At 39.7% G+C, this 27,985-nt stretch overlaps 1 protein-coding gene and 1 long non-coding RNA gene across 4 annotated transcripts; one reads left to right on the plus strand and one right to left on the minus strand.

Moving 5' to 3' along the window:
• Positions 1–253: 253 nt before the first annotated feature.
• lactbl1b (lactamase, beta-like 1b) lies at positions 254–27,933 on the plus strand. 3 transcript variants are annotated; one of them, XM_037252131.1, is made up of 8 exons: positions 254–431; positions 20,977–21,059; positions 22,737–22,941; positions 23,437–23,543; positions 24,347–24,504; positions 25,603–25,850; positions 26,370–26,475; positions 26,701–27,933. In XM_037252131.1, exons 2-8 carry the CDS (start codon positions 21,000–21,002, stop codon positions 27,677–27,679), a joined length of 1,863 nt encoding a protein of 620 aa, XP_037108026.1. In that variant the 5' UTR covers positions 254–431; positions 20,977–20,999; the 3' UTR covers positions 27,680–27,933. The 3 variants fall into 3 exon arrangements, with proteins under 3 accessions (XP_037108026.1, XP_037108027.1, XP_037108028.1); XM_037252132.1 differs by lacking the exon at positions 254–431 and adding an exon at positions 18,272–18,390; XM_037252133.1 differs by lacking the exons at positions 254–431; positions 20,977–21,059 and adding an exon at positions 21,532–22,635.
• On the minus strand, positions 1,665–20,278 carry LOC119123217. Its single transcript, XR_005098016.1, has 5 exons — positions 20,028–20,278; positions 19,865–19,946; positions 12,486–12,607; positions 9,653–9,783; positions 1,665–1,872 (listed from the first exon to the last, which is right to left on the minus strand). It is a non-coding gene; the product is annotated as an uncharacterized LOC119123217 (long non-coding RNA).
• Positions 27,934–27,985: the final 52 nt, after the last annotated feature.

Consider the following 27,985-nt stretch of genomic DNA (forward strand, 5'->3'; position numbering starts at 1 on the left):
ACCGGGGGAATAACTTGTGACATACCCTCACAAATGATCCACCCTGAGCTTTTAGAGTGTGTATAACGTAAAATTATCCATTTTGATATAATAGTTGGGATGAAATGTGATAATGTTAAACTACATATTCAAATTTTCCATGACCTGATTGGTCACAAGGACAGCCGACTCCCCCTTTTAAGTGAACTTGGTGTCACCCAGCTGTCAATCAACAAGAGTAGGACAGTCCTTCTGCACGCCACTTTATACCTTTCTAGTAGTTTTGTGTTTTGGCACCAGGCGGGAGGTTTAAAAAACTGGGTAAAGTTTATACCCCAACTTGCACGCCACTCAAGATGGAAACACGCCAAGCATGGTGTCTAGTACGGATTCTTTTCTACTCTGCGGAGCGTTCATTGCGGGAGCTGAGCGGTGACAGGTGCTGGAGCAACGTGAGTTGGTTTTTTTGTTTTTTTTTTGCTACGTCACCAAGAAGTTGTGGAACTTCAAAAAAAAAAACTTTTAAAAATTAGACAATACAGTTAAGTTATATTTACCAATGCATATTCAAAAAAACAACTATTAAATGCAAGGTGTGTCTGTTGTTTAATTAATACTTCGTAATTATAATGATTTTGCGCAACAGGATGAACACTGCACGATGAGAGGCATTTCGTGGTAGTTTTTATGTCACCTTCAAGGACAGCAAAATAAAAGTTTTAAGGATTCATACATATTTGTATAAATTTACCAACCAAATATGGTCAAGTTGATGAAATATTGCCTCTTTTGATGTCAATTATAGGATTAAAATAATGATGATGAATTTCATAATAATTAAATAACTATAATGTGTAAATTGTAGCATATTTTGTAATCTTCATAAATCTATGTTTAGGTTTAGCAACAGGTGGATTTTTCTCATTGCACAAGGTAAAAAAAATGAAAATGTCAAAAACAATGTGCTAGAAAAAAGTAAAGACATGCTTAAACTAACATCAAAAATACATTGAGGGACATACAAAGCCATCTCTGATCAAAGTTTTATGTTCACCAGTGTTATTACTGTGCATGGTTTCAAGTTTGTAATTTAAAACAAAAACATAATGTGAACATTTTGCTTCCATCACATGGAGTTCTTCACATGACCGATCAGAACTCACGTTGTACATTAAACCCAGGAGGAGAAAACCATGGGGACTTTAGCAGCTAGGTTAGCAAGCACTCTTGCCAACTTGTTCATTAATATGAGTTTAATCACTTTTTGACTCAGAGTTTTTCATCATTTAATCATACCAAATAATTAAAACTGGGATGCCCTCACTGTTTTTATTTACGATGATGCGATGTAATGGTTTTTCCAACACTGGAAAATATCTGTGAACATAATTGCATGCATGATCATTCATTTTTAGGAATTTAATTACACTTCTAATTAAGGAGCACTTTGGTTTCATATTAATTCACTCAAGTAGAAAAGAATGATTCAAATTAACGGAATGAAAAAAAATAGAGGGACATACATCTTAGACAAAGTGTTAAGTCTAATACACATATATACGTATATATATATATATATATATATATATATATATATATATATATATATATATATGTATTTGATTTGGCCAGCCATATATTCTGAAAACAAAAAAGTTACAAAAAAGCCCCAATGATTCAAGTGTTACTCATATTATATAATAACAAACATTTCCTGGAAGCTTTGGAGAAGCACGCTCTGGCTTTCAATGAACCTCAATGATGTCTTTGCCCCCTTCGAGTTGGACTCTATTGATTCCATGTCACTTGACTGGCTTGACTCGGGATGGCGTCCAGGCGATTAGAGCACAGATGGAGGCAAAAAAAGCATAGCGAGCTGGATGTGGAACTCATCTAAAAGAGAAGTGAAAAATGTCAGGGAAAAAATGACAATGCGCTTGAAATGTTACACGCCGACATATTGCTTTTGGACTGCATTCACTATTGTAGTGCTGGTAATGAAAGTAGCGAAAAGCAATGCAAGCTCTTTTGCACAAATTAAAGCACACGTAAAAATAAATGGTCCAAATTTAAATTGCACTGAATGACGGCAGCGAGGTAATCCTTATGGTGAATTTAACATTAATTTGTAGGAATTAATACAATTAATTTATATCATCTGATACATATCGGCTACATGGGACAATATTAATTTAGAAATATGTTTTTCCATCATAATACCTTAAGTGATTTTAATAATAATCCATCCATCCATTTTCTATACCGCTTGTCCCCACGGGGGTCGTGGGCTTTAATAATAATAATAATAATAATAATAATAATAATAATAATAAAAGGTTAAGTCATCTGAAAGATTTGTTTTCCTAATTACATGTATCCTGGGACATGAATCAGGACTGATAAACTTTAATATAATTTTGACATATTTGGATCAACAGCATGTGATTTTGGAAAAGAAAAATCAAGGCATTGTACAAATCTTTTTTTTTCCTTGTACCTTAATTCAAAGCTCAGCGCGAGAACATTAATTTAAACATTGCAGGTAATTTACTTTTAGACATGCAAGATAAATGGACTGAATTTATTTTAATATTGAGCGTGAGGAGAAAGATCAAATGGGGGCACTGCACAGCCAAGTGTTGACGTGTAGTTGCAGCAACACTGCCACCTAAAGGTTAAAAGGCGAACTGCTTTGCATTTTCTGTTGAGAGAAGTGGGAACGCAAAACTGCTTCATTGAAATTTGCAACAGCATTTCTGATCAAATTAAATGAAGAAATTTAATTTAAAACAAAATTATGATGCATTTCTCATTTGTGTGTAGACTCACAAGTCTAACACGGCAGCAAAGGGTTTAAAGCAGACAACAAAATAACCACAGTGTGATATTTTGTTTTCCTCCTGTGGCTTGCTTGCATAAAAATTCAAGAAAGGCACGAAATGCTGAACAGCAAATCAGGGTTAAGTGCAGGTACTCATTTTGTACCTTTCTGCACAACAATCAACTCTCTTAAAAAAAAATAAAAAATTATTTAGGTACAATGTTTGTCCTGCATATTATTTACCAATCTACAAAAATATTATTATGCCCACACATGTGATACATCCATACAGTAAATTTCATTTTACATGAATCGAAGAAGATTCTACTCTGAAAAGGACTATATTTGGTCCCAGGCCAAATAGAGTAAAACTTACATTTGGAACAAAGTTAAATATTATAATATAATACTCAAAGTACTGGATTAACTGTTCTCCAAACGATTAAAATAAACTTTTATTTGATGAGAAGATAAGCTGCTCACTCATATTTTACCCTGATGAAAGTAGTGGGCGGGGCCTCATATACTCAAATTTATTCTTGCTCTCCTGGGGGGGGGGGGGGGTAATTGTACTCCAAAATGTTTAAATATAACTCAATTTATTTTAATAAAAAATTGCAATTGTAAAAATTGCTCTAACATTTTTATTGTACACCTGAATGTCCTTATAAGGTCGCTGGGAATAGGAGACAACTTTAAACAAACATAGTGAAGTGCACATCGGCCAACATCGACCATGAAAGGCCTAAACTGAGATTCGGACCCTGGTGTGAGGCAGATATGTTAACCGCTATTCTTGTAAACTGACGCTTTTAAATCAATTTGGAAATTAAAAGCAAATCCCACTTCCATCCCTGAGTTTAAACAAAGGCTTTAGGAATCAATTTAACGGCGCTTAGGCAGACTTCCTGCGGGTCAGCAGGTTTTCCCTTCCACTGGAATTTAAAGGTACTCACAAGGGAGACTTTGGGCTGAAACTGATTTCCACCTCTTAAAGGCCTTCCGGCAAAATCGGGAGCACAAAGTGTCTCTCGCTTTAGGTGTGCGATCTGGAAAACCAAAGGATTAAGATCGCATTTTCACAAGAAGCCAGAGCCGAGTCGGGCTGGGTTCAACGGGGAACCCGAGCCAACCGGGATCATCCGAGTGTTTTGATGTGAGGAAAATTACTGATGTTATCGCTTTGGCCAAATAAAAAAGAAGCATTGCGATTCAAAGGCAATCTGAGCTGTTTTGATGAGGAAATGTGTCAACAGACACCTTTGTCACTTGTGAATTTACACATTGAGAAAGAAAAACGGTGCAGAGCCCTAAATGTGGCTAAATTGAAGTGTCAACACCAGACAGACGTAAATAACATTACAAACATAATGTGAATATTAAGCGGCTCCTGCTAGCAAGCAAAAAGAAAAAACATACTGTTCTGTTTATGCTGACTCCCAGCCAAATTCCTAGCTATACATGCAGGTGTGCACACTTTTGCAACCACATGATCTCACTAGTTTATTACCTCTCCCAAAAAGATTATTTCCCAATTACGTTGTACAAATAATAGGGAACATTATTGGTGGAAGACGTTTTGACCTGGCATTTTAACTGGGTTGTGTCAACTTTTTTTTTACATGTCCATTCATTTTCTGTGTGTTTACCCTGTACGTATATTGGCAGACGGCCAATACGATCTTTCAACTTTTTAAAAAGGCCAAAGAGATCAGATTCTCTGTGACGTATATTCTATTTGTGCTTGTACTTGACAACAATTAAAAAATGTTATCACTTGAAGCACACAGTAAATCCAGCCATAAATAGTCCACAACGCACTCGGTTCTGTTTTGAGTTAATTCAGCCTTGCTAAATGACTTTGATGAAATGAGCCCAAAAGACTCATTGTGATTTAATGGACGTTCGTGTCAAATGGACGCCAGAGACGGCATCAAACCAAAGAGCTACAAAGTTTCATTTGAGTCATATATCAGTTCCAAATTGTGTTTTTGCAACTAAATGATCTACAGTCCATTAAGGGTTCTGTTTCTATTTCAAATTTATAAATTGAAGCACAAACATGTTTTATCATTGCTAATGATACGTCGTCCGTCACGGGTTTGGTTTTGGACGTAATAACTGGCCCCTGGCGGCTTCTTTTTTTTGTTTTTTTGACTAATTGATAAGAACCTTCCACATAAATCAGCTTGACTCTCATTATGGTTTGCATTCCAGAAGCAGCCATACAAAATTTCCATGTGGACTCTGCCTCGACCCAAGTGGACTCGCTTCGAAACATTAACTTCATCTTTAGCTGCAGACGAGTGGCATGTTTTGGTTATGTCTAAAAAAGTCCTCTGTGGCCATCTTGAGCCTCTTCCTCTCTTTCTATTAACTCCACTCTCTGTGGTAGAGTTTCTTCATCATAAAAAATGAGAATTGAAAAATAAAAATAAACTCTGTTTAACTCATAAAGTTAATCGACATTGAATTCGATTATTTTAAAGTGGAGAAGTAAGTTTAGTACTAGCTAGTAAGTTAAGTTGAATTTGTTTAAATCTGCGTCGATTATATTATTAGGGGAAAGGTATTAGTTTATATAAATTGTTTTTGTTGTAAAGCAAAATAATTTAATCAGATAAGCAGAATAGTTGACATTGTTGAAATCTATATTGATTATTAACAGTCAAAATTCAGCACCGGTTTTCTTAGTTATGATTCATAGTAAAATAATAAATTTTAGTTATGGAGCAAAACAGTTTTTATAGTTGGATTAATTATTGAAAATATGTTTTGGATATGGTGCAAAGTAATTGGATAGCACGCAAAAGAGATGCTTTGTATTCTTGCTCATATTTACCAATAATTCTCCATCATGTCTTTTTGAAACATACAAAAATAAACTTGTGCTTTTTATGCTTTTTTTTGTGCTCACTCATTTTCAATAAATAATAATAATAATAATAATGATAATAAGAATAATAATAATAATATTAAAATCTTCCTTCTACTTAGTTTGTGTAATCCCACTGAAACATGAACAGGTATGCAACAAATAAAATGAAAAGCCTGGCACTTATGAATTAATGATTGAGTTGATGTCAAACTTGAAGGAATTTGGAATGCGTGTCTGCTCCATCATGAAGTGCAACAGATGGAGGTGCACATCAAGATTTAAACACTAAGAGGATTCCTCTTTCTTTCACTCTGTAGTTTTTTTGTGTGGGTGTGCGTGCGTTATTGCATGCGTGTGTGGGGGCAGACTCTCTCATGGAGACCCAGCCTCTCAAGTAGAGTTGTCACTTAAGCCGTCAGGAGCCTAACATGCCCACTTGCTTGGGGCGTCTCGGTGAGCAACCAGGTGGAATTAGAAAGTCCCAGGTCTCTGAACTTTAACCCTATATGTCTGTGTGTGAGAATGGGTTCATGTTCATGTCTTTCTTAAGTAGCTTGATAATACGCTTAAGACACTTTCACCAAAGCAGGAGTTAGCCTGCAGAGGACAGGACTGGTGCAGGTTTAGGATGGAAGGATTTAAAGTTTTGATTTTAAAATCTTTGTGAAGCTCATGTGGGATTACTTGCGTCCAATCCATTAATCAGCAAATATTAACTATTTTAAAATCACCAAAAATTAAACTACACCTTTTTTTTATAAAATGAAATATAATTATAGAAAAATGTCCTCCGTTTTCATCTTTGTCAATTAATATTAAACATGAGCTTTCGGGGTTGATTTTGTTGTATTTATTTTAGAAACGTTTTTTATTTATTATAAAAGGTTTGTTGCATTTTTCTCACTGTCTAAATATACTAACTAATAACATATAATAACTTTTTAACTGACTGATGTAGCTTCTGGTTGTATTTTGATATGTCCATAAACTTGATGATGGTCTTTAGCAACATGCTGATGCAGCAGTCTCAGTGGATTTTTTTTTTAATCACTTCTACCGCTTGAAAAGTATTTGTTCCTTGGAACGAGACACGCGTTGAATTCAAAACATTTTCCTGGGCGACAAGTTGACTCCTTTAAAAAATACCAAAGCCTTTTTCCCTTTGCTGAAATCCCATTGACCTTTCTCGCGTGTACACTAAACCCGTCTCACCAAAGTAATTGTATAAAATATGAGCAGTGTAAGCAAACAGTACCACAGACGGTCTTGAAGGCTTTCCCAAGAGTTCTTGTGAGATAGTTTGTCGAGCCGAATTCATGCAGAGATGTAAAAAAAAAAATTATGTGGAGCATATGCGTTTAATAATATTCAATATATAATTATTCTTCATTTTATTAAAGTCATATTTCAGAGAGTAGTTGCTATTCAAATATAAACAGTGGTATTAAGAAACAGAGGCAATGCTTTGATGGCTTAAGAAAAAAAAATAAAATCACCCTAGTCATTTCCATTTTAGTCCTAGTGTTGTCATTATTTTCTTTTTCAGGCATTTTGTTAACATTACGGCTATATGAAGTCTTTCACAAAAATCCCCGTTATCAAATCTAATGACTATGGGTACATGTGATCCGGAGGTACTTTCACAGTTGGAAATAATAAAATTGCTTGATTAAACTTGCTTGGCGCTTCGAGGGATGTTAGCTCTTTATTGTATTTCCTTTGTAGTTAACCTCCACCCCGAGAGGAAGCTGGTAGAGAAACTGAGAACCACCATGGGGATCCAATTATATTTTCTTCCCCTGTTCTTTGCAATATAATAACTTAGTAACGGGATCTCCTGTTTATTTTTATATTTACGCCCTGCCGAGCAAAAAAGCACAAGCATGCTGTGTTTTTGCAAGTTGATTTGTTTAGCTGCGCTACACTAAGATAAATCGATTTACGAGTAACTGCAAAGGTACCGCTCTTACAGCAAACACGTAGATCAAAATTCTGTATGAGACAAATTTCGCCCGCAGATGAGGACTCTTTCTGAATTTAGACGTGAAGTTTCAGCATGAGCAGACATGCTGTCTAATGGCTCGAAGTTTTCCCCTCATACTGTAAATAAAACTTATCACGACCCACCGGAACATTACTGCGGGGCTCAAGAAAGCCGTCATGACATTCAGTCGAGTCGACCAACCGAGTAATGAATGCCATTTTTTTAATCTGGGTGTCATTTTTGTGTTTGCTTTGTTGCTAAAATAAGATTCTGCTATGAGCTTCCACACTTTGGTTGAGCACCCAGCCTTGAGTCAGTTGCTCGTGTGCATGGAGTATGCGGTAGACGATGTCGTCGTATGCACAGTATGTGCCGTCATCGCACATGTCGAAGGCAAAGGGAATCGCCAGAGAGAGTGAGGAAGTAGAGCAGAAAACAGAGCGGCCTGACAAAAAAGAATTCTGGATAATTCTGCACTGAGATGCGCAAGTGGTGCATCTAGGGGTCGTTCCCATGACAACCTTTGCCCAGGGAGATCACTGACCCCTCCCGCCATGCGGCACAAGCGAGCGGAGTGCCGTTTTTGTAGGTCACATATGGCACCAGCGATCCAATCGGGTCTAATCTGGCTGGAGTTGTGGCTCATAAATTATACGGAGGGAAGAAGGTTTACACACCGGCTTATCCCATCCGCAGACTCAACTGTACGATAATGGCTGTGGGTGACTGGATTAGCTGACCCATTAAATGTATACGTCAACAAATGTATGTTGTGTCTATTGGAGAGGAAACACAATAACTCGGCGGCACATGATACCCCCCTCGCGTTGTGTTGTTGCAATTGCCGAGGTATAATCGTCATACCATATCGGCTTTTAGGTGCTTTTAGTAGCATTCCTGCTCCTTCCTCCTCTCTAAGCAGCCGACCCACCTCATCCAAGAAAATATCTATGTTGCACTTAGTGACATCACAAAGTGAGGAACAACGATACGTGCCTACAGATTAAAAACACTCCCAGTTTCAAAACTGTCTATATTTCAACTTTGTTGTGGGTCAACAGTCTATGGAATATTTAAAAATGAAGGTACTATGTTTTTAATCCAACCCAAAATGGTGTTCACACATCCCAATAATCAGGCCCGGGTCCTCCCTTCCAATCAGCAAATTTATGACCGGGTATTAAGAGTGACAACACGTTAAGCCTGTTCGGTATTTACAATGGTAAATCCTTATGTTTGGGTGAAGTTAATTGATTATGTTTGGGTTGGGGTTAGGATTAGTAATTTTTCCTCTTCAGTATACTGCATTTCCAAGATTATACCCAACCTCATATTCTTTGAAACTGTTTTGAACCAGTCTCCAAAAATAAAAGTTGAGTATATTTTTGAGTTTGCACTTTCTGTCAAGTGCATTATTTAGTACTTGGAATAAAAAATGTATGCTTCCATCTTAATTAATCTCATGTCACCTACTTGTCAAATTATGACTCATGCGATCCGGGGGGAGAGATTTTTGGCCAGGATGTGACTGAGGTTAAGAAGCCGGCGTCCGCTGAAACACATTAGTTAGTTATTTCATTTGAATAATTGATTAGACACTACTCTAGCACTAAAGCTCTTTTCTGTGTGAAATGCACATTTTTAGCCTTGCAATCTGGCAATAGTGTAATAACATTATTTGTATACATGGTGGGGTGAGAAAAAGAACGGAGTGAGAATTGTTTACCTTTTTTCCTGTGATAATTAAAATTTTCAATGTGTTCCGCCATTTAAATATTGTCTACCTTTCTATCCCACTTCTCCTCATCAATGTTTTACACTCAAGTGAGTGTGAGTGAAATAGCATTCAAGATGGCGCTCTGCGTGTTGTCCCCAAATACAGACAAACATCTCCGGACCTTTATCCGTCACGTCCCATTCCGCTCGCCCCCGCCGCGTTTGGCAATTTCATGAGTGAGCTGCTAATAAACACAGGTGACTGACTTCTCACCTTTTTCGCTGCAATCCATAAGTGAAGGCACAGCGGCCATCACTGGGCACCTCAGAGGCCATATGGGGAACGCTAGCTGGCTGGCTGCCTGGAGACAGCCAATCTGTTCTTCAATCTCATTCTTCTCATTTCTATTGGCGCAAAACACATCACAGCAGACATCTTGTTAGTTAGCAATGAAGTGGTAGGAGAATTTCAAAATGATCAAAATTATCATAATATAAATATAAATTTTGAAACTATAATACATAACCATTTGTGATTTTTTTTTAAAGTGTTTCCGCCCTTGTTAGTTGAAGGTTGCATTTGATAGTTAGACGATTCTTACTTTTTTAACACCCGCACCTTTTTCCTCAAGTTAGAACGGAACCCGCCACTTTTTGCCGTATGGCCTCCCCCGAGCTGATCTCTTACACATAAAACAACGGCACTCAGCCAGCTTGACGTGCGCCTACACAAGAATAACTCACAGCGTCCAGTCGCAGTCAAACAACTCAACTGTCTCTCTTCATCTCTCTCAACGTCTTCTTTTATGCTCCAGTCACTTTTCTTTAGCTGGCAGACATAAATTGATTTAAAGATGTTCAGAGGGGAAGCAGGGAGGGGGAAGGTTCAGTTCCACATGGTTTTATATGTGATTTTTTTTTTTTCCACCTAAAAGTGCATTTGACATTAAAAACTTGATTAAAAATGTATGATCCAAGTACTGTGCAAAAGTTCGAGGTTGCCACTAATTTTGCTAACAATCATTCTGTAAATTTAAAATCATAAAACAGTTCAGTAGTTTTAATTTCCTTCCCTACATTCAAAACATGTATAATATGATATTATGAATTAAGAGAATGAGAACTAAACGAACGATATATGTCAGTTATTTTGGACAAATGCAACAAGACTACTTAAGCATCGTTCATGGAAGAGTCTTCTGTCGGACTGTCATACAAAAACCTTGTTTAAAAAGCTTTTTAATCCTGTGAAAGAAATTGTAAAAATAAATAAATAAATAAAATGTTTGACAAGTCAGATTGTCCAATGTGATTTATTTCATGTGTTGAGTCACTGAGTGAATGTAAACGCAGTCACGTGAGATGTGTCACAAAATTGGAAAATGGATTTACGCGTTTAATCAGAACGGGATGCTTGGACCTGTAGTTTAAATCCAGTTCCTGCATAGCATTCTATTTATATTTGTTTGTGTTCAAACTGATCTAAATGTCAATCATAATAAATGAAGTAGTGGAAAGAAACATAAGACATCTGTTTAATGGCTATGGTGCACAAAGAAGTTAAATGTGAGTTACAGTCAATTGAAGTTACATTAGTTAAATAAAATAGCCAACGTCAAATGAGACCGTGAAGTCCAATTGGTCTGGACTCACTTTCATTCTCATATTGTCTTGCTGAACTCTGCGGCTGTATCTTTAAAATAACTTTATGGTTCACGGAGCTCGGTGCAGGGCTTTCTGGTTCACTCAAGCTAACACGGCATGAGCGGTTGGCCTTTTTCCTTTCTTCCCCCCCCCCCTAATTTCCAGCCTCTCTTGCTCTCTCGCATTGTGTGGTACAATGTTTAAGCTTTCAGGCTGCTTGTTGTAACACAGCAGCACTTCTCCGGTCACGGTGAGGGCGACAGGTACGGGCGGAGGCGACAAGCGGCGTGATGTTAATGCGAGCCGAAACTGCCTCGTTCTTAAATTGGAAAAATTGACTTTTCTTAGGAGCTTTCGCAACAAGCTGCAGTAACAGGGCCTGGAGGCCGAGCAAATGTTTTATGAGTAATTTAATATCTGGAACAAGGGAGCTTGCTGCACTCAGGATGCCGGCACAGATAGACGCAATGATCTAGCAAGGAAGGAAAACAACAACAACAACATCAGGACCCAGGAGTGGTTAATGTGCACCATCTCGCCGCCAAGGCTGCATTGCTAGCACCTGCACTGATTCAGAGCGCCCCCTGAGGACGTTAAAGGATCATTTTTCTTTTTTCTTGCAGCTACAACTAGCATTTAGTAGTTTGCAGACCCTCACTAAGATGGGAAAATCTGTGAACTTTTTTTATTTATTTATCCATTTATAATTTGTATTTATTTATTTATTACTGTTTGATAACAAATATTATTTGACTACAAATCATACTGGGTTTTCTGTGTGGCCCAAGGAGGAAAAACCCTTCTGAAAAGTAGAGCAGAATTCCGCCAAGGACATAAATCATTTTTCATATCAGCATCAAGTTGTACATTGATAACCACCTCTCGTATACCAGTTTTTTTTAATACAGGCGAATAAAATAAGCCTGGGGAAAATTCTGGAGTATGCAATCAAGTGGGTTTTCCTTGGCTCATGCCACGCCACTCGACTGTCTGGGTAGATGGTTTTTTTTTTGTTTTTTTTAAAGATCAGCTAGGAACACACATCCAAATAAATGGAGCCAAGAAACAAAATTGCTGGTGGCTTTGAGTAAAAAGACAAGCAGTGGGGCTTAGACCTCTGCCAAGGATCAACAACGTTAATTTTTGGGTTATTTCTTTTTTAGAGTAATTGCTGATGGAGGCCACAACGTCAGTGCTACTAGAGGGCCACGTGTATGACAAAAATGCCATTATGCATATTTTAATATATTCATTTTTTTCTCTTAAAGAATGTATGTGATCTAGCAATAAAATCATCCAAAAATATTAAATGTTTTTACATTTTGTTCATATCCAATCCTAAAAATAAGAGATAATAACCACTATTTCTTGACAAGGAGTTGTGGTGAATTGCAATATGTAGTAAAACTAACGCTTGACTTGAAGTGGCACTTTAGCCTCGCCCGAGATCTGGATTTCCTGACCTCATAGTTGACTTGAACGCAGAATAGGTCGTTGGAGTGTGAAGATTAGCACACTAGACTTGTTCCCCAAGTGGCTCCTCATGCAGCGTTGCCACTTGTTCGGGCCTCGGAGTCCTCAAGAGCTGCCGACAGGAGAATCCACACGCCTTTGACTATTTTGGATAGACACAAAGCAATTCACATGATTATGTAAAACCGCTGCGATATAAGTGAATTTTGGACACTCGTCACAAGAGAGCGGCATGACACTTTAAAACACGCTTTATGCATTAGTTTAGCGTACGCTTTCGTGCTCACGCATGCATTGCCTCGCCATGAATAGCGATCCAAGTTTAGAGCATTGTAGAACATCAAAATACTTCGAAAATACGCTGTAAGTTAGTTCGTATTTTTCAACTTGTATACAAAGTCACTTTGCATTGCTGTATGGCCGACTGGAAAAATATAGCACTTAGTTTGGTGTCCAATCAGATTTGCCCATTCTCATCCCTGTAGTGAATGTTCTTTTCCAAGTTGGGAAAGTTTGAGAATTTGAAAGTACTTACGTTGTCATGTCATCCGTCCTTAAGTGTTGAGTAGCGTGCCGGTCACGTAAGGCCTGTCAGAAAACGAGTAACGAATGAAAACCATATGAATGACTAAACAGGCATGAAGCATGAAGAGGCTTTGGCAACAGATGGAATTTGCCCCCGTCGAGGCAACATCCCGTGAAACACAATTAGTCGTATTCTTACATGGCGTCGTGACACCGAGGGCCAATCGCTGACCTACATAGACGGCGGTTGGCTGAGGGAGACACGTCTACATGCCCCTAACGCACTTCTCAAGAGTGCAAATAGGTCAGAGGTCGAGACAAGAGTTTTCACACCATGCAGACCACAACATAATGGCACCCACTGATTGTTCATAACACCACCATTGTATGGACCTGAATTGGACCAAGATCATTACAAAATGTACACAAAAGAAATGGAGACACTTTTGACTGGGTGAAAAGATTTCAATGTGTTCTTCATCATCCGACATTGGGAAATTCCACCTCCTCTGTAGCGATAGCTGAAAGGGAAAAAAAAACTGGAACTTGAGGTTTGAGAAGCTTAAGAGCGTTTGCCTTAATAACAGGCCCCGAATGCACTGGTAGTTATATTATCCTATCTGACCTTCAGGCGATACTCGAGAGCATTTGTGGACTTCCAAAAAAGCAAATGAGAAAAACATGAAGGATCAGAGTGCTGTTGTAATTGGATGACACATAGCGACATGTTTTTTTTTTTGGTTTCCCACTTTCACTGTCTGATACAACATGGCTGCTTGTTGATTACGGGCAGAGTCGTTCAGAGTGTCCCTTTTTTGCTCAACTCTGTCCAACGTGCTTTGACTGCAAACTTCTATTGACGAACATGCGATGACAATCTACCAGAGTTTGCGATTCTCAGGAACGTCATGTGAGGGCCAACACATGCCATTTCTGAGCCAACAGTTGTATTGAATTTAGAAGCAAAACATCAGTCGATAGAAAGTGGTTTCATTTACATCTACCCCAAAACGTTCCAGCTGATAACTGTGATAAACTAATATTTGCTTTGTTTGTGAGGTTATTTCACTCAATTTTGGACAACCTTAAAAAAGTACATAAACTAGTAAGCTCATACATAAGTTACATAGCAGTATCAAAGTCAAAGTCAAGTCAAAGTCTGCTTTATTGTCAATTTCTTCACATGCCAAGACACACAAAGAGATCGAAATTACGTTCCCACTATCCCATGGTGACAAGACATAGTACACAATATACAAACAAGTAAACAACACAAAAAATAAAAACAAGAAGGCACAAACAATGAATAAATAAGAGTGATGAATACATAATAAATAAACAAATAACATAATAAATAAGAGGAGCAAAAAATAGAGCAAGTGTGCATACAGCAGACAGTCAGAATATAGCGTAAAAGTACAGGACGCTACGCAGAAGGGGGGAGAGAGTTCAGGATCCTAACAGCCTGGAGTATGAAGCTGTTGGTGAGTCTGGTGGTGCGGGAGCGCAGGCTCCTGTACCTCTTCCCAGAGGGCAGAAGATCAAACAAAGAGTGAGCGGGGTGACTCACACCACTCACAATCGTGGTCGCCTTGCGGGTGAGATGGGAGGTGTAAATGTCCTTCAGGGAGGGGAGTGAAGCACCAATAATCTTACCAGCCGTGTTCACTATGCGCTGCAGGGCCTTCATGTTGTATTCAGTGCAGCTACCACCCCAAACAGCGATACAACTGGAGAGGACGCTCTCAATGGTGCCACGGTAGAATGTAGTCATGACCGCCGGAGGAGCACTTGCTCGCCTGAGTTTCCGCAGGAAGTACAGGCAGCGCTGAGCTTTCTTCGCCAGCGATGCGGTGTTGGTGGACCAGTATATCTACTCACCAATTTCCAGATGTGTGTCAGGCTAACTAAGAGTTAGCTAACACTCCAAAATCCTAAAAATATATTAACTCTTTTCCTTATCTTCTTTTACAGAAAGTTGGGATGTTGTTGCAGTTTTCCAAAATAACTGCTACTATACAGTCGTATAATTGCTTGATGGATTGGTTTCAAAGCATTAAAAAAATTCAAATCAAAAATGTCAAAATCATCAGATTTTTCTGTATGTAGCCCTCAGAGGAAAAAGTTGTCAAGTTGGATGATGTCATTGTAGGTTTTTAGTAGGTTCGAACATCATTTTCCAGCAACGTCCTCATATAGCTCTCATTCTGTGACAGTGTTTAAACACAGGGTTTTCTGACACGTCAAGATCATAAAATAATAAAAAGTAATTATTATTTATCTTGCCATTTGCCCAAAGCTTGTGATTTTGGCCTCCCCCAACAGAGTCCGCTCATCTGCCTCAAACTATTTAAAAACCTTGATGCAACTCTGGCACTATCTAGCGGCGATAGGCTGACACTGCTACATTCGTCATTTTATTCTTGTTAATCTCAACTGCTATGTGGGGTCCATGTGATAGAAAAATTGGCATTTTAATTGCTTTTATACAATAATCGTAATACAGGTATATTGGTTTTTTTTGAGCGAGTTGAACTCGCATTTTCACTGCTGTAGTTTGTTTTGTTTGTTTGTTTTTCCACAAGAGGTCAGTATTTCCCAGTCAAAGAAACTCAGCAATGAATGAAACATAGTACTGCGTCTTACCAAAATGATTAGAAACAGGGTTGTGTCACAGTTACATGTGAAAGAGTAGTCTGACTACTCCTTTGAAGTAAGTTACTTCATTTATAGGTAATATTAAATGCAACCGAGTTATATTCCAAGTTCCCTTATTAATTATAGCGACATCATTTTTTTACTTTTTTACATAATTTTCTCAAGACGAGGTCATGAAAGGCCCAGTGGGCAGCTGCTGTTATTGGTGCGTAAACAAAAAGTATTTACATGCTTCAAGTAGCTTTGCCGTGTTCATTCCAGGATTACAGACTAGCGAGTTAGTAGTGTAATAATGGAAAAGGTTTCACGCTAAAATAGTATGCTATAAAGTACATACCGTTTTTTTCCGTGTATAATACGCCCCCATGTATAATACGCACCCTAACAATGGCATGTTGATGCTGGAAAAAAGCCTGTACCCATGTATAATACGCACCCAATTTTTTTTAAAATTTTTTTTAATTTTTTTAAATTTTTTTTTTTTTTTTTTTAAAGTCCCAATGATCGTCACACACGCAGGGAGGCAATGGGTCCCATTTTTATAGTCTTTGGTATGGTCTTAACTAGGCTGGATGTATTTTTTTTGTTGGCGTTGATTTCTCCGACTGCCCATAAAGGCACCACCGCGATCAGATGAAAAGAAAGGAAAGTGACGTGCGGACATGTGAAAAAGGCGGCTCTGTATGGGAGAGACGTTGAAGAGGAATAAAAACACCCTTGGAAACCAAAACTTGCCCCTCGTCGTGACTCGGAGCCGCAACAAATGTTTCGGATTTGTGTAGGGTACATTGTGACAGCAAACGAGCAGGTGATCGAGCAAGCGTCTGATACGAGAGCATTGCGTTCGTATGGAGCGTGTTTGAAGTGAACAGCAGAGACGAAAGGAACAAGGCAAAGTGTTGTGAAATAAAATATTACCTATAATACGCATTTTGTTATTTGCTGATTGTATTAAACTATCACATTCATTGTCAGTCAAGAAGAGAAGAGGACTATTATCCCTTCTTTGACGAAATTACCAGAGCACAGTACAAACACACTATTGTTCTTTCGGTATTTATTCAACCCACATTCTTTCACAACATGACAAGAAGAGAACAATACATAAATCAATACTCGTACCAGTACCATGATTTTCATTCATTATTTCATTTTTTTATATAGAATGTCACTTTTTTTTTTAACCAGCCGAAATACCTCTACATTGTTGAAAGCCGTATGCAACGAAATTTCGTTTTGTACACCTAGTGTTGACAAAATGACAATAAAGTTCTGTCTAAGTCTAAGTCTCTAAGTCTTAAAAAAAATAAAAAATAAAAAAATTTAATTAAAAAAAAAAAAAATTTAAAAAAAATTGTACCCATGTATAATGCGCACCCCAGATTTTAGGACAATAAATTAGTTAAATTTTGCGTATTATACACGGAAAAAAACGGTACTTAATTAAATGGAGATGGCATCAGTATGGAGACAATATGAGAAAGGGATTTATTGAACTTTGCCCATTACATGTGCTCACTGTATGCACTGAATAAGTAATGACACTGTGAATGAACCAATCAGTTTCGTTGCACGCAAACGCACACATGTTGGGCTGGACAGATCTTGCACATGAGAGTCATTGAGATCGACAGCTTGCGTTAAGCCCAAGCCTCTGTGCGCTAAGCCGCCGCCTGCACTTAAGTGTTGGAGGCTGCCTGCATATTAATTCTCTGGTGAAAGTGCACAAAAGCAGTCAATTAGTTTTTTATTTTTTTCCCCCTTCGATTAAATTCACAGCGTCACGCTGCTAAAATGACTCCCGGCGAGACGCTGTGGCGTGACGGTCATGAATGCGCCCGTTGCCACGGGCAACCGGCTCGTCCAAGCCCACCGAACAAACGTCCGTTTGACCTGAAGTTGTGTCAGACATTTTTAATGGACCTAATCTCTACTTTGGGACACTAATTTGAAATCCTAATGTAGGCTTGAAACCATAATAGAAAACCTTACCTTTGTTTTAACCCTAATTTAGGACCCAGTCTTTGCTCTTAACCCTATTTGAAACCCGATTTTGAGACCCTAATCTTGCCTTAAATATTTTGAAGCCCTATCCCAGAGTTGAATCCCTGCTTTGTGACCTAACCTTGGCTTGAAATGCTACTTTAAAATCTTAACCCACATTTAAAACCTCACATTGAAACCGTCATTTGAAAACACTAACCTAATCTTAATGCCCTACTTTAAGGACCAAACCTCTTCTTGAAACGACATTGTTTACGTGTGTAAGTCCGACTCAAGACTGATCTAATGAAACCAAGATTTCCTGCCATATGTTTTACAGTGGGCAACAAAGCAAATTCACATCATTAGTGTAACATAATCTCTGCCTGGCTGGTAAAGTGTTGGGTTTTTTTTTCTCAGTTCGTCATCCCAAAATATAAACTGAAAACACACGCGCACGCGCACACACACACAAACATGCAGAGTAAAAGGGCACCTATTTGAGTGCGATGGCAGATGTGGCCATTGGCTGTGCTGCTTAATCCAGAATGCTGGGTTTGATACAAGGCGGATTTAGTCATAACTATGATACCAACATCTGTCAGGAGACCGTCCCGAGCTCCCAAAGTCGGAACAGAAGCAAAGCGGAATATTTCTTTTTTTTCTTTTTTTTCTCCACGTCTCTGTGTTGATAAAGACCCAAAAGAAGTGTGACGGATAGATCCTGAGGTAAGTGGACAAGGAGCGAATGACTGCAGGGCATCTTGTGGCCTATAAAAACGAGCCGTTTGACTCATTATGAAGCTTATATAACATTTTTGTGTGCAGTCCTGCTTATAATATTGGTGGAGCACTGGCTGTCACAGCCAAAGTGTTGGTTATGATTATAATTTTATACAAGAATGTCTGTGTCGAAACCATGATGCCTAGCTGAATTGTTACATAACATCTCGTATCAATTGACCGACGGTTCATCGTGGATTCATCAAGGGCGGGTTTTCCGACACGCGCATGCAATAAATATTAAATGGTCCATTAAACTTGAATGATACTCGTGAATCACAAAGGTCAATAGGTTTGTGCATTATCATTGGACTGCAAAGGAGGACTGTGCTCAGACTCAATATGTGACCGAGTTGTTAATGGTGTCATTAGTGGAGCTCAGACTGCGTTTTGGTTGAGTGCAAAATACAATGTACTGAAGATTATGTTTTAATTTTTATTGCAGGAGTTTCTTAATATATCCTAATAGGGTGGTTCTCATATAATTTACACAAACTACCGCCTAAAAACAAACACTTAATAAAGTTCAAATGTAACCATTGATCTTAAAAGTTAAATACAACCGAAATGGACTTGAACAGTGATTTTTTTTGGGTTACCACTAGAGGGAGCCCAATGTACTATTGGGGGTACCACAATTTGAGAATAACTGCGCCATCATGTCTACATTAAAGACAATATTTGAATCCTTATTCATTGGGGCAATAGAGCAAATCTAGTAGTCTTATCACTAGTTTATTCTAATTGATCAAGTAATTACGTGGCTGTGGCTACATGCACCGTAGTTTATAGATTTTATTACTTTATTGGGTTTTATATTCTCACTTGTATTTATGATTTAGAAACCCTGGGCCAAATTCTCGAAAGAACTGCATGGCACTATAGCAAAAAATAAGCAAGAACAAATGTATATATACACACACATTGTGCAGTCGATGCAGTTCCAGCAACAAGTAAAGAACACAGATGAAGACATCAGAGCACTTGGCATTCTTGGCGGTTTCAGCTCCCAATACTATGGGGCTTTGGGACTCACCGATATTACTGAATCTTTGGTGCCAGTATCAAAACACAAAAGTGTCATTTTAGCCCGAGCAAACAACCTCCCAAACTCCCCGCTGAGTCATGCTCTGTTCCTTATTGTGATGCAGGGGTGGACTGATTTTATGTAAGCTGGTGTCCAACTAGGTATTTTTTCCCCAGTATCAAAATGTTGCCATCAAGACATGTATTGTTGTATTTTTCCTATTAGAAATAACTGGAAATGTAATAATCCGTTTTCTGCTAGCAAGTTTTTACACTCACATAATTGCCTTTTTTTTAATTCCACAATTGCAGAGCAGAAATGTGCAGAGTTGAATATGCAATATAGATAAAGAGGAAACATATCATTAAAACAGTAAATTGAAGGTCTACAAACCTTGACATTGAGGTGCTGAATCTATGGAGGAGGTGCAGGGGGGCGTCGGCTGGTCATCACTCTCTATTGCTTCAAAATGAACCTATGGTCCATCACATAAAGGCCTTCATCATATTTGACTATGATTGCCTTTTTCAGCTCTATTATTATTATTGCCACTTACCTATTTCGCTTTTCTCCCGGATCTTTCTTGGGACCCGTGTCCAGCCTTGCAGTGGTCTACAAACGGCCAAACAATTATCCCAACCAACGCTGACTAGCAGCAGGTGGAACGAACTGTATTTAGTTTACAATAGCCACGTGAGTCGGATCGGTTTCCGAAGTTTTGCCCGAGAACCGGGACAAAGACAGTTCGCGTTGAAAACCGAATATGTTGAGTTCCGAGGCGATTGACTTCCGGAGTTCCGCTGTTCAATTAAACTACTTTTCCTTTGACTTTGGAAGACGGCACTGGCTCCTAGTGGCCAGTACAGATATTATATCTTTAAATAAAAACAAAACCAAGAAAGACAAAGAGAACCTGAAACAGAAATTTGGAGAGAAAAAAAAAAGTTCTTACGTTCTTCTATGTCACTTAATCTGCAATGAGCGATTTAGATCATTTTATCGTTATTCATATGACTTCTGTGGATTGATCTAATATGCTGTCATGTGTTACACATCACTACGTAGAGTCTGAAATAGAATCATTTCTTTGGGCTTATGCATAACTTTCGTTGAATGTATCTGCCAGCATTATTTCACGTGTACATTTCTTTTTCTGAGGCATTAAATAAATTGCCAAAAAGAGAAGTAAGAAATGTAATAAAAGAAGTAAGAAATGTAATTATGGGCATGTGGGTTGTTTTTTATTATCCGCCCATATTATGTCATATTGGACTCACAATAACTGGAATTTTCATCATGACAGTCCCTGCTCATGTGGTTGAAGTGGCTGATCCTGTCGTGCGTGTTTATTTGAGGTGGGGGGGTGTTACCTTTTTATATAGGAGAGCACTTGGATGATGGAGAGGTGATGCTCGCTGGCATGTGTGAGATACTGTGAAAAATTCCGTGTTGCATGAATAAAAAGCAAATGCAAATCAGACCCCATTTATGTGTTTTTGTGTCAGGTCACAGCCAGTGAGTTAGAATCATGGGCAAGGCCGGGAGTAAAGTCCTCAGGGAAGCCACTGTGGATGGGCTGCAAACTCAGGTAAAAATGTGTGTGTGGACATTCACTAGATTATGTAAAATGGATCAACACCTGCACACTAACTATCCTTATGGGAGGGATCCTTTCCACAACCCATAAAGCCCCAGCCATACCAGAGGAACAGAAAATTCAATATGATACAGAGAATTTCAATACAGACTGGCCTTTTGAGAATTAATTACATGTTGAGGTCACATGTAATTATAGATCACAAATGCCAGTCCGGAGCCATGAAAGTCATCTTCACGGGAGAGATGATCTTTGCAAACCATGATGAGGCTGCTAACTTAAATCCGGATTAGAGACATGAATAACGGAATTTTCCTGTGAAAACCATCTGCGCCATATGTATAGTTAGGATTTCATTGTTTGATCATAACTAAATGCTTTGGGTAGGACGTGATTGTTTCGTTGCATCCGGCACAGACTGCCCTTGCATTCAAATGAAAAAAAATGGTGTGTTGAAGTGCAGAAGTCCAGATCATTATTTTTAAATAGTATTTTTTTACATGTCCTTCAAAACCCTATTTTATTCTCTGCCACTACTTGACAAAATACAATTGAATAAATTTGATCAAAACTTTTTTCAGTTTATTCAGCCTGTATCCCACTGAGCAGCGAAATTTTTTAACTATTTTCAAAGGCAGTGATTTTGTAAAAACAACATTTGCACATTTGAATGCGCTCCGACAAACTGTCTGTTTAGTGTTTTGCCAATAGTGCAGCCTTCCTTGTACTGCTTTATGTTCATTTTAATCTGTCTCCAAAATTCTTCCTCAATCTTCAAAGACTTAATCTAGACTGTGACATTAACCGTTTTGCGATATAACCTGCACTTATTTCGGTTATTCTTCAACAATTTAAGTCAATTCCAACTGGCGTTTGGGTAGCATGTAAACACCATTTGTATAGTTAAGGATTTCATGATTTGATCATGGCCATTTGGTCGTATTGAATCTGGCTAAGAGATATGAGTAAAATGAATTCCCCCAGTGAAAACCATCTGGAGCATTTGTGTAGTTGGATGAATCATTTGATTCTTATTCAATGCAAAGGAGTTGGACTTGAATAAAGAATGCTAGTATGAAATGTTTCACACTCTACATCTATATTTCCCTTTTTGAACTCAACTCCTGAAATAATATTCAATGATATTCCAACTTTATTTTCTCATTTGAATCATCATGGCCACACTTAGCAGCAGGAATCAGGTGCCGCGCCGTTTGAACCCGCACGGGGCCCGAGGCAGCCATCTTGCGCTCTCCACTCGGCAGACTGGAGTGAAGCGAAGTGATTCACAGGGATTAGGGATTAAGATTCCCCCCCTGACCGCTTTGGTAGAGTAAATCTGGGGATTATGATGTCGACAGGCTGGAGTTACAGGCGAGGAAATTGAATTGTGATGGCCAAAGAGTGGCACGGACCATCAGATTAGAGCGCAGTCCCAGCAAAATCACCGCATTTGTGCCTTTTGTTAACATGGGACGCTGACATTTTTGGCGGGACTGAAGCCGAATGATTTTTAGGTGGTTGATTGAGTGCTAAGAAGATTAAGCTCGTCCGTCCTGCTCTAGAGGTGAGTATCATGTGGAGTGCCAAGTGGAACGCTTGTGTGTAGACTTTGAGTTATTATTCAGCGAGATTTATACGATTGACTGATATGAGATTCTTTTCAAGACGCCACCTACCCTCGCCGCCGCCGCTGTCCCTCCGGCTCCTCCTCCTCCTCCTTCCGCCGCCACCGTCCAGTTCCAAGGGGTCACAAAACCCAAGAAGATGAAGGTGAAATGGTCCCAAGTGGGTTTGGTGTTCTTTCTCATGCTCTCCATGGTGATGACGGGATGCTTCTTTTGGCAATATCAGCTTCCAAAGGTGCAACCAGGTGAGTGCTTTTGAACAGGCTTCAGAATCCTCAAATAATCAAACTAGTCAAGGAGAAAGAATTAAAAGGGGTGTGGCATATTACAGAGAATTTACTTTTTAATGGTTTGTATACAAGTTGTTGGGTCTCCAGCGACCAAACAATGAGCATGATGTCCATCCAACCATTTTTTAAAATATTTTCATGAAATAAGGCAGGATCGAAACATCGCAAATGAAAAATCTCAAGTTTGAAATGACTCTTGTTCTCCTATGTGACTCATCATTTGGGAAAGATGAGCATTATATGTCCGGATTCAATGTTCTCATGTCCAGATTCAAAATGCAAATTATATCTTGAGCCTAGACTGGCACATATTATGCAAGCACAACGGGAACAAATTGCTGTCCCCCAATTGCCGCATGTCTTGGGCCATGAGTTATCATTCCATGTCCCTCCATGCTCTCTCCTCATCGTCTTCTCAATCCTCTTCTCCATTTCCATTCTAACGATCAGATGAAGGGCTGGGTGACAATGCCAAATCGGAGATGAGGTGTCCCCGCTTCCCCGAGCCGGTTCCGCTGCAGCATCCTATTCCCGCTCTGAAAGAGGCCCTGGAAAAGGTACAAGAGGCGTGGAATCAGCGTTCAATGTTCAATGTACAGTACAGCTGCACTGCTAATCCTGAGTGGAGATAAAGCACGGAAAACCTGATTAAACATGCGGAAAGCGTCAGAGCACGCAGCAATGTGATCCCTGCAATCAAAGACTTTCGAGATGGTAATACAAAGGGCTTCACAGTTGGCAAATATTTTTTATAATAATAAAATAATAATAATAAATAATAATAAAATAAATAATAAAAATAAAAATAAATAATAAATAAATTTGTGCATTTTTCAAATCTTTTTAATTAAGTTATGGATTTTTTTTTCAATTCATTGATTCATAGTCAAAATGATAAAAATAATATTGCCTTTTTTAATAAAGTGATGGAAATTTAATTTTTTTTAATTCAATTGATTGAATTCAATTCATCAATTATAATAATTGAGGAAAGCGATTTGGCTCCTGAGCTGTAAATGTTAAGGAAACCAAGAAATAATTGAGGGGAAAAAAAGATTAAAAACAGCTTTCTCACAAGCAGAGTTTAAACAACCCTTCTTGACCCCACATCATTATTTTCTGTTCTAAACAGAAAAAGATGCATCTCGCTTTTGCACTTGAACAGTTGTTTATTTAAATGTGCTGCCAAGCCAGCGAGACACGTGAGAACATATAGAAGCAGATGGCATCAATATAAAGGTCTCCGAACATTTGACGTCTGAACTTATGTTGCGAGAGGAAGCCAAACTTTTACCATCCCAACATGCTTTTAAAGTTGTTAGTTTAACATCCCTGAATGTGTCCTCTGTTCCCCCCACAGGTGGACATTTTGCTTCGTCAGAACATCAATCCAATTAGTCTGCCGGCTCTCTCCGCCATCGTTATCCTGAATGACACTGTTTTATGGACCGGCAATTTTGGCAAAAGGAACATCTCAGATGTATTCTCGGGACCCCCCAATGAGTACACCATCTACAGGTAGGTGACTTAAGAACACAACAGGTTATCAGATCAAAAGTAGAGTACTGGCATTACACTCCTAATCTCTCAATTTTTTAATTAATTGTGCATTAATTAATTAGCACGTTACACGCTACAGTATATCAATTGCAAGTGTTCCAACACCACTGCCACCTACTGTAGTGGATGTGCAATTACCGTATTTTCCGCCCTAAAAGGCGCACCTAAAAACCTAAAATTTTCTCAAAAGCCGACAGTGCGCCTTATAGGCCAGTGCGCCTTATATATGGATCAACTGATGAATTTGTTGATCCATACTGGTTGTACACAGTGCTCTGCCAAAATGTTTCAGTACGTTTTAGTACGACTAGTAAATTACAAGGTCGCATCGCTTCCCAGCATTACGGCAACTGTAGTCAGGGGGCGTCACCGAATAGCTGTTGTACCCGCGAGGCTATTTCATGTCAAAATAGGCTGCTCTGTTAATGTTTCGAGTAAATCTACGGATCGATATGGAAGGGAAACATAGGTAAGTAGTACCAATGCGTTAGATCGAACTTTAGTCAGTTCCGATCATTTTATAGGAGATCGTTTGAGAAACGCGATTGTTTACACTTTGCTGAGGCTCATGGGAGATTGCGAGCTGAGGCTCGTGAGACTTTGCGGATGGCTAATGCTATTGCGATAGCTGCTATACGTACCAGGCTATTTCATGTCAAAATAGGCTGCTCTGTTAATGTTTCGAGTAAATATACGGATCGATATGGAAGGGAAACATAGGTAAGTAGTACCAATGCGTTAGATCGAACTTTAGTCAGTTCTGATCATTTTATAGGAGATCGTTTGAGAAACGCGATTGTTTACAGAGGGCTCGTTGGTTATTGGCTAGTGGATGCATACCGCAACCCTAGTCAACCTCAGTTTGATGCAGTATAGCTTCTATTTTATGCGCCTTATAATCCGGTGCGCCTTATATATGGACAAAGTTTTAAAATGGGCCGTTCATTGAAGGTGCGCCTTATAACCCGGTGCGCCTTTTAGGGCGGAAAATACGGTACACTTGATTCTAGTATTACCAGAAAAGTCACACATAACTTTGCTTGATGGTGTTTTCAGAATCGCCAGCCTGTCCAAAATCTTCCCCACGCTGATGCTGTACCGCCTGTGGGAAGAGGGCAAGATCGGCTCACTGGATGACCCGCTGGAGAAATACGTGGACAATTTCACCATCAAGAACCCCACGGGGAGGTCGCGTGACTCGGAGCTCAAATACGTGACGGACGGTCTGATCTTCCTGGACAGCGGCGAGGTCCCTATTCGATCCTCCTCGGTGACGCTCCGCAGGATGGCCAGCCAGCTCTCTGGTACTTTTAACACCTGAATGTGTAATATTTTAGTCGATATGAAGGGCATCATGGTGGACGACTGGTTTGCACATCAGCCTCAGAGTTTGGACGATGTGTCTCGTTTCATTGCGCGAATCAATCAAATACCCGTAGAATAGAAATAGAGATTTGATGGAACTGTTCCTTTTATCAAATATGTATTTTTTTAATCATAATTCAGACATGAATTGGACAGATTGGACATAGCCAGACATTTGGGTCCTCATTTACCTTGTCTCACTCTATTGATATTATATTCACCTTCATAACGGGAGCCAATAGGTCATAACTCCGACATGATTCTAATCTAAACAGCACAGCAGGTCCATAGCATGCCGGATGAGAATCATACCTGTTTAATGGCAGCATCAAATGGGAGGATCGATCGTTGCAAGAAGACCAGGGGAATTGCAACATGTTGACAGGACGCGGCGTACGTGTTTGTGTAGGTCTGTGACCAGAATACAAATTTGCTGTCCAACTGTGTTCATTATCAAGGTCTGCCAAGGAGACTCAGAGCAACAAACCTTCTCTGGAAAGGAAAGACTCAGTCGGCAATCACTCTTCTGCAGGATGATGTCCTTGTTGCCGATCCAGGAACCAAGTAAGCTTTAGTTACATCTGTTTGGGTAATAACACGCCAAAGTAAATCATTTGCTTTCCAGGCTGTTTATATCGCAGCCGCATCATCTCAAATACAGACAATGCGCCATCATTACTGAGGCCACATAACAGAAAATTGTTTTTCATTCTATCTGAAAGTCAAATGATGGTGTCCTAGCTCCATTTAATCATGTACTGCAGTTCAATTTCACGTCTTTCTTTCCAGATGTCACTACAGCAATCTCGCCTTCTCGCTGCTGGCACACGTCATGTCTGAGCGAGTGGTCAAAATGGACTACCAGCGTTGGGTTTCGGAGAACATCCTGGACCGCCTGGGCATGGAGGACACAGGATTCGACATCACGCCAGGTCTCCAGGGCCAGGTGGCCGTGGGCGTGTACTCCAACGGAAAGCCCGCTCCGTTGTACGACTTGGGCTGGTATCGCCCGTCGGGTCAGATGTTCTCCACGGCGGCGGACCTGGCCAAGCTGGCCATGATGCTGCTGGGTGCCTATCACCGCAAACTTCTGGATCCCGACTCCTTGAAGATCATGCTTACGCCGCTCTTCCGGTGCGACAAGGACTACTTCGCAAACCGTACGGGGACGCCGTGGGAGGTGAATGAGCTGCTGGGCTACGAGATGGTGCGGAAAGATGGCGACCTGGACGGCTACTCGGCCACATTCTCCCTGGTGCCGCGACTTAAGCTCGGCCTGGTGGTGCTCATGGCCGGGGGTCGTTCCCAAAAGCAGGACTTGGTGGCCAAAGCCTACCGCCACATCATCCCTGCCTTAGAAAACGCCTTCAGGGAAACCCGCAGGGTGCTCTCGGCGCCCCCGAACCCAGAGGCCTACGCGGGCTTCTTTACCTACAGCAACATCACCTTCTACGAAATCAAAGCCGGCTCAGACGGCGTTCTCACCATGCAGCAATTCGGCCCTCAAATCGAAGAGCTGATACCGCAAACGTACCGGACCATAAAGCTCAACTACCTGGTAGAGCGCGTCTTCAAGGTGGTCTTTGAAAGAGAGTACCCCTGCGTCCTCAGGGTAGGTTCAGCCACCGTGTCTTTGGAGGCCCAGGACGGACAACTGTTCAACTTCTACGCGTACGACAAGCGCGGCGTTTCCCCCGGGTTCGACGCGCCGGGTCTGAACACGTACAATGTGGTCAGGATAGCACGCAAGCCGTCCTTCTCCAGCTGAGTCACGGCTACCTCAAGGGCACTTCGCGTCCTAGCCTTGAGAGGGTTGCTACAAATGAAGATGGAGGAGGACATGTTGTAAAAGTGAGTCATCATTTTGCCCCCTGCCTAGACTCACCGTTTATTTTGTTTTTCACAGTTACCATTTGCTCTCCAATAATGTCATGTCTTTTTGTTGCTGTTTTTATACTACCACTGAATACATATTCTACCGTGAACCCTCGCTACGTACAAAGCTTCTGACCAAACCCGAAATAAACATTTTTAAATACAATAATCTTGGCATATTTTCCAGGTATAGACTTTT

The sequence above is a fragment of the Syngnathus acus genome, chromosome 5 (assembly GCF_901709675.1).
Source record: "Syngnathus acus chromosome 5, fSynAcu1.2, whole genome shotgun sequence".
Lineage (NCBI taxonomy): Eukaryota > Metazoa > Chordata > Actinopteri > Syngnathiformes > Syngnathidae > Syngnathus > Syngnathus acus.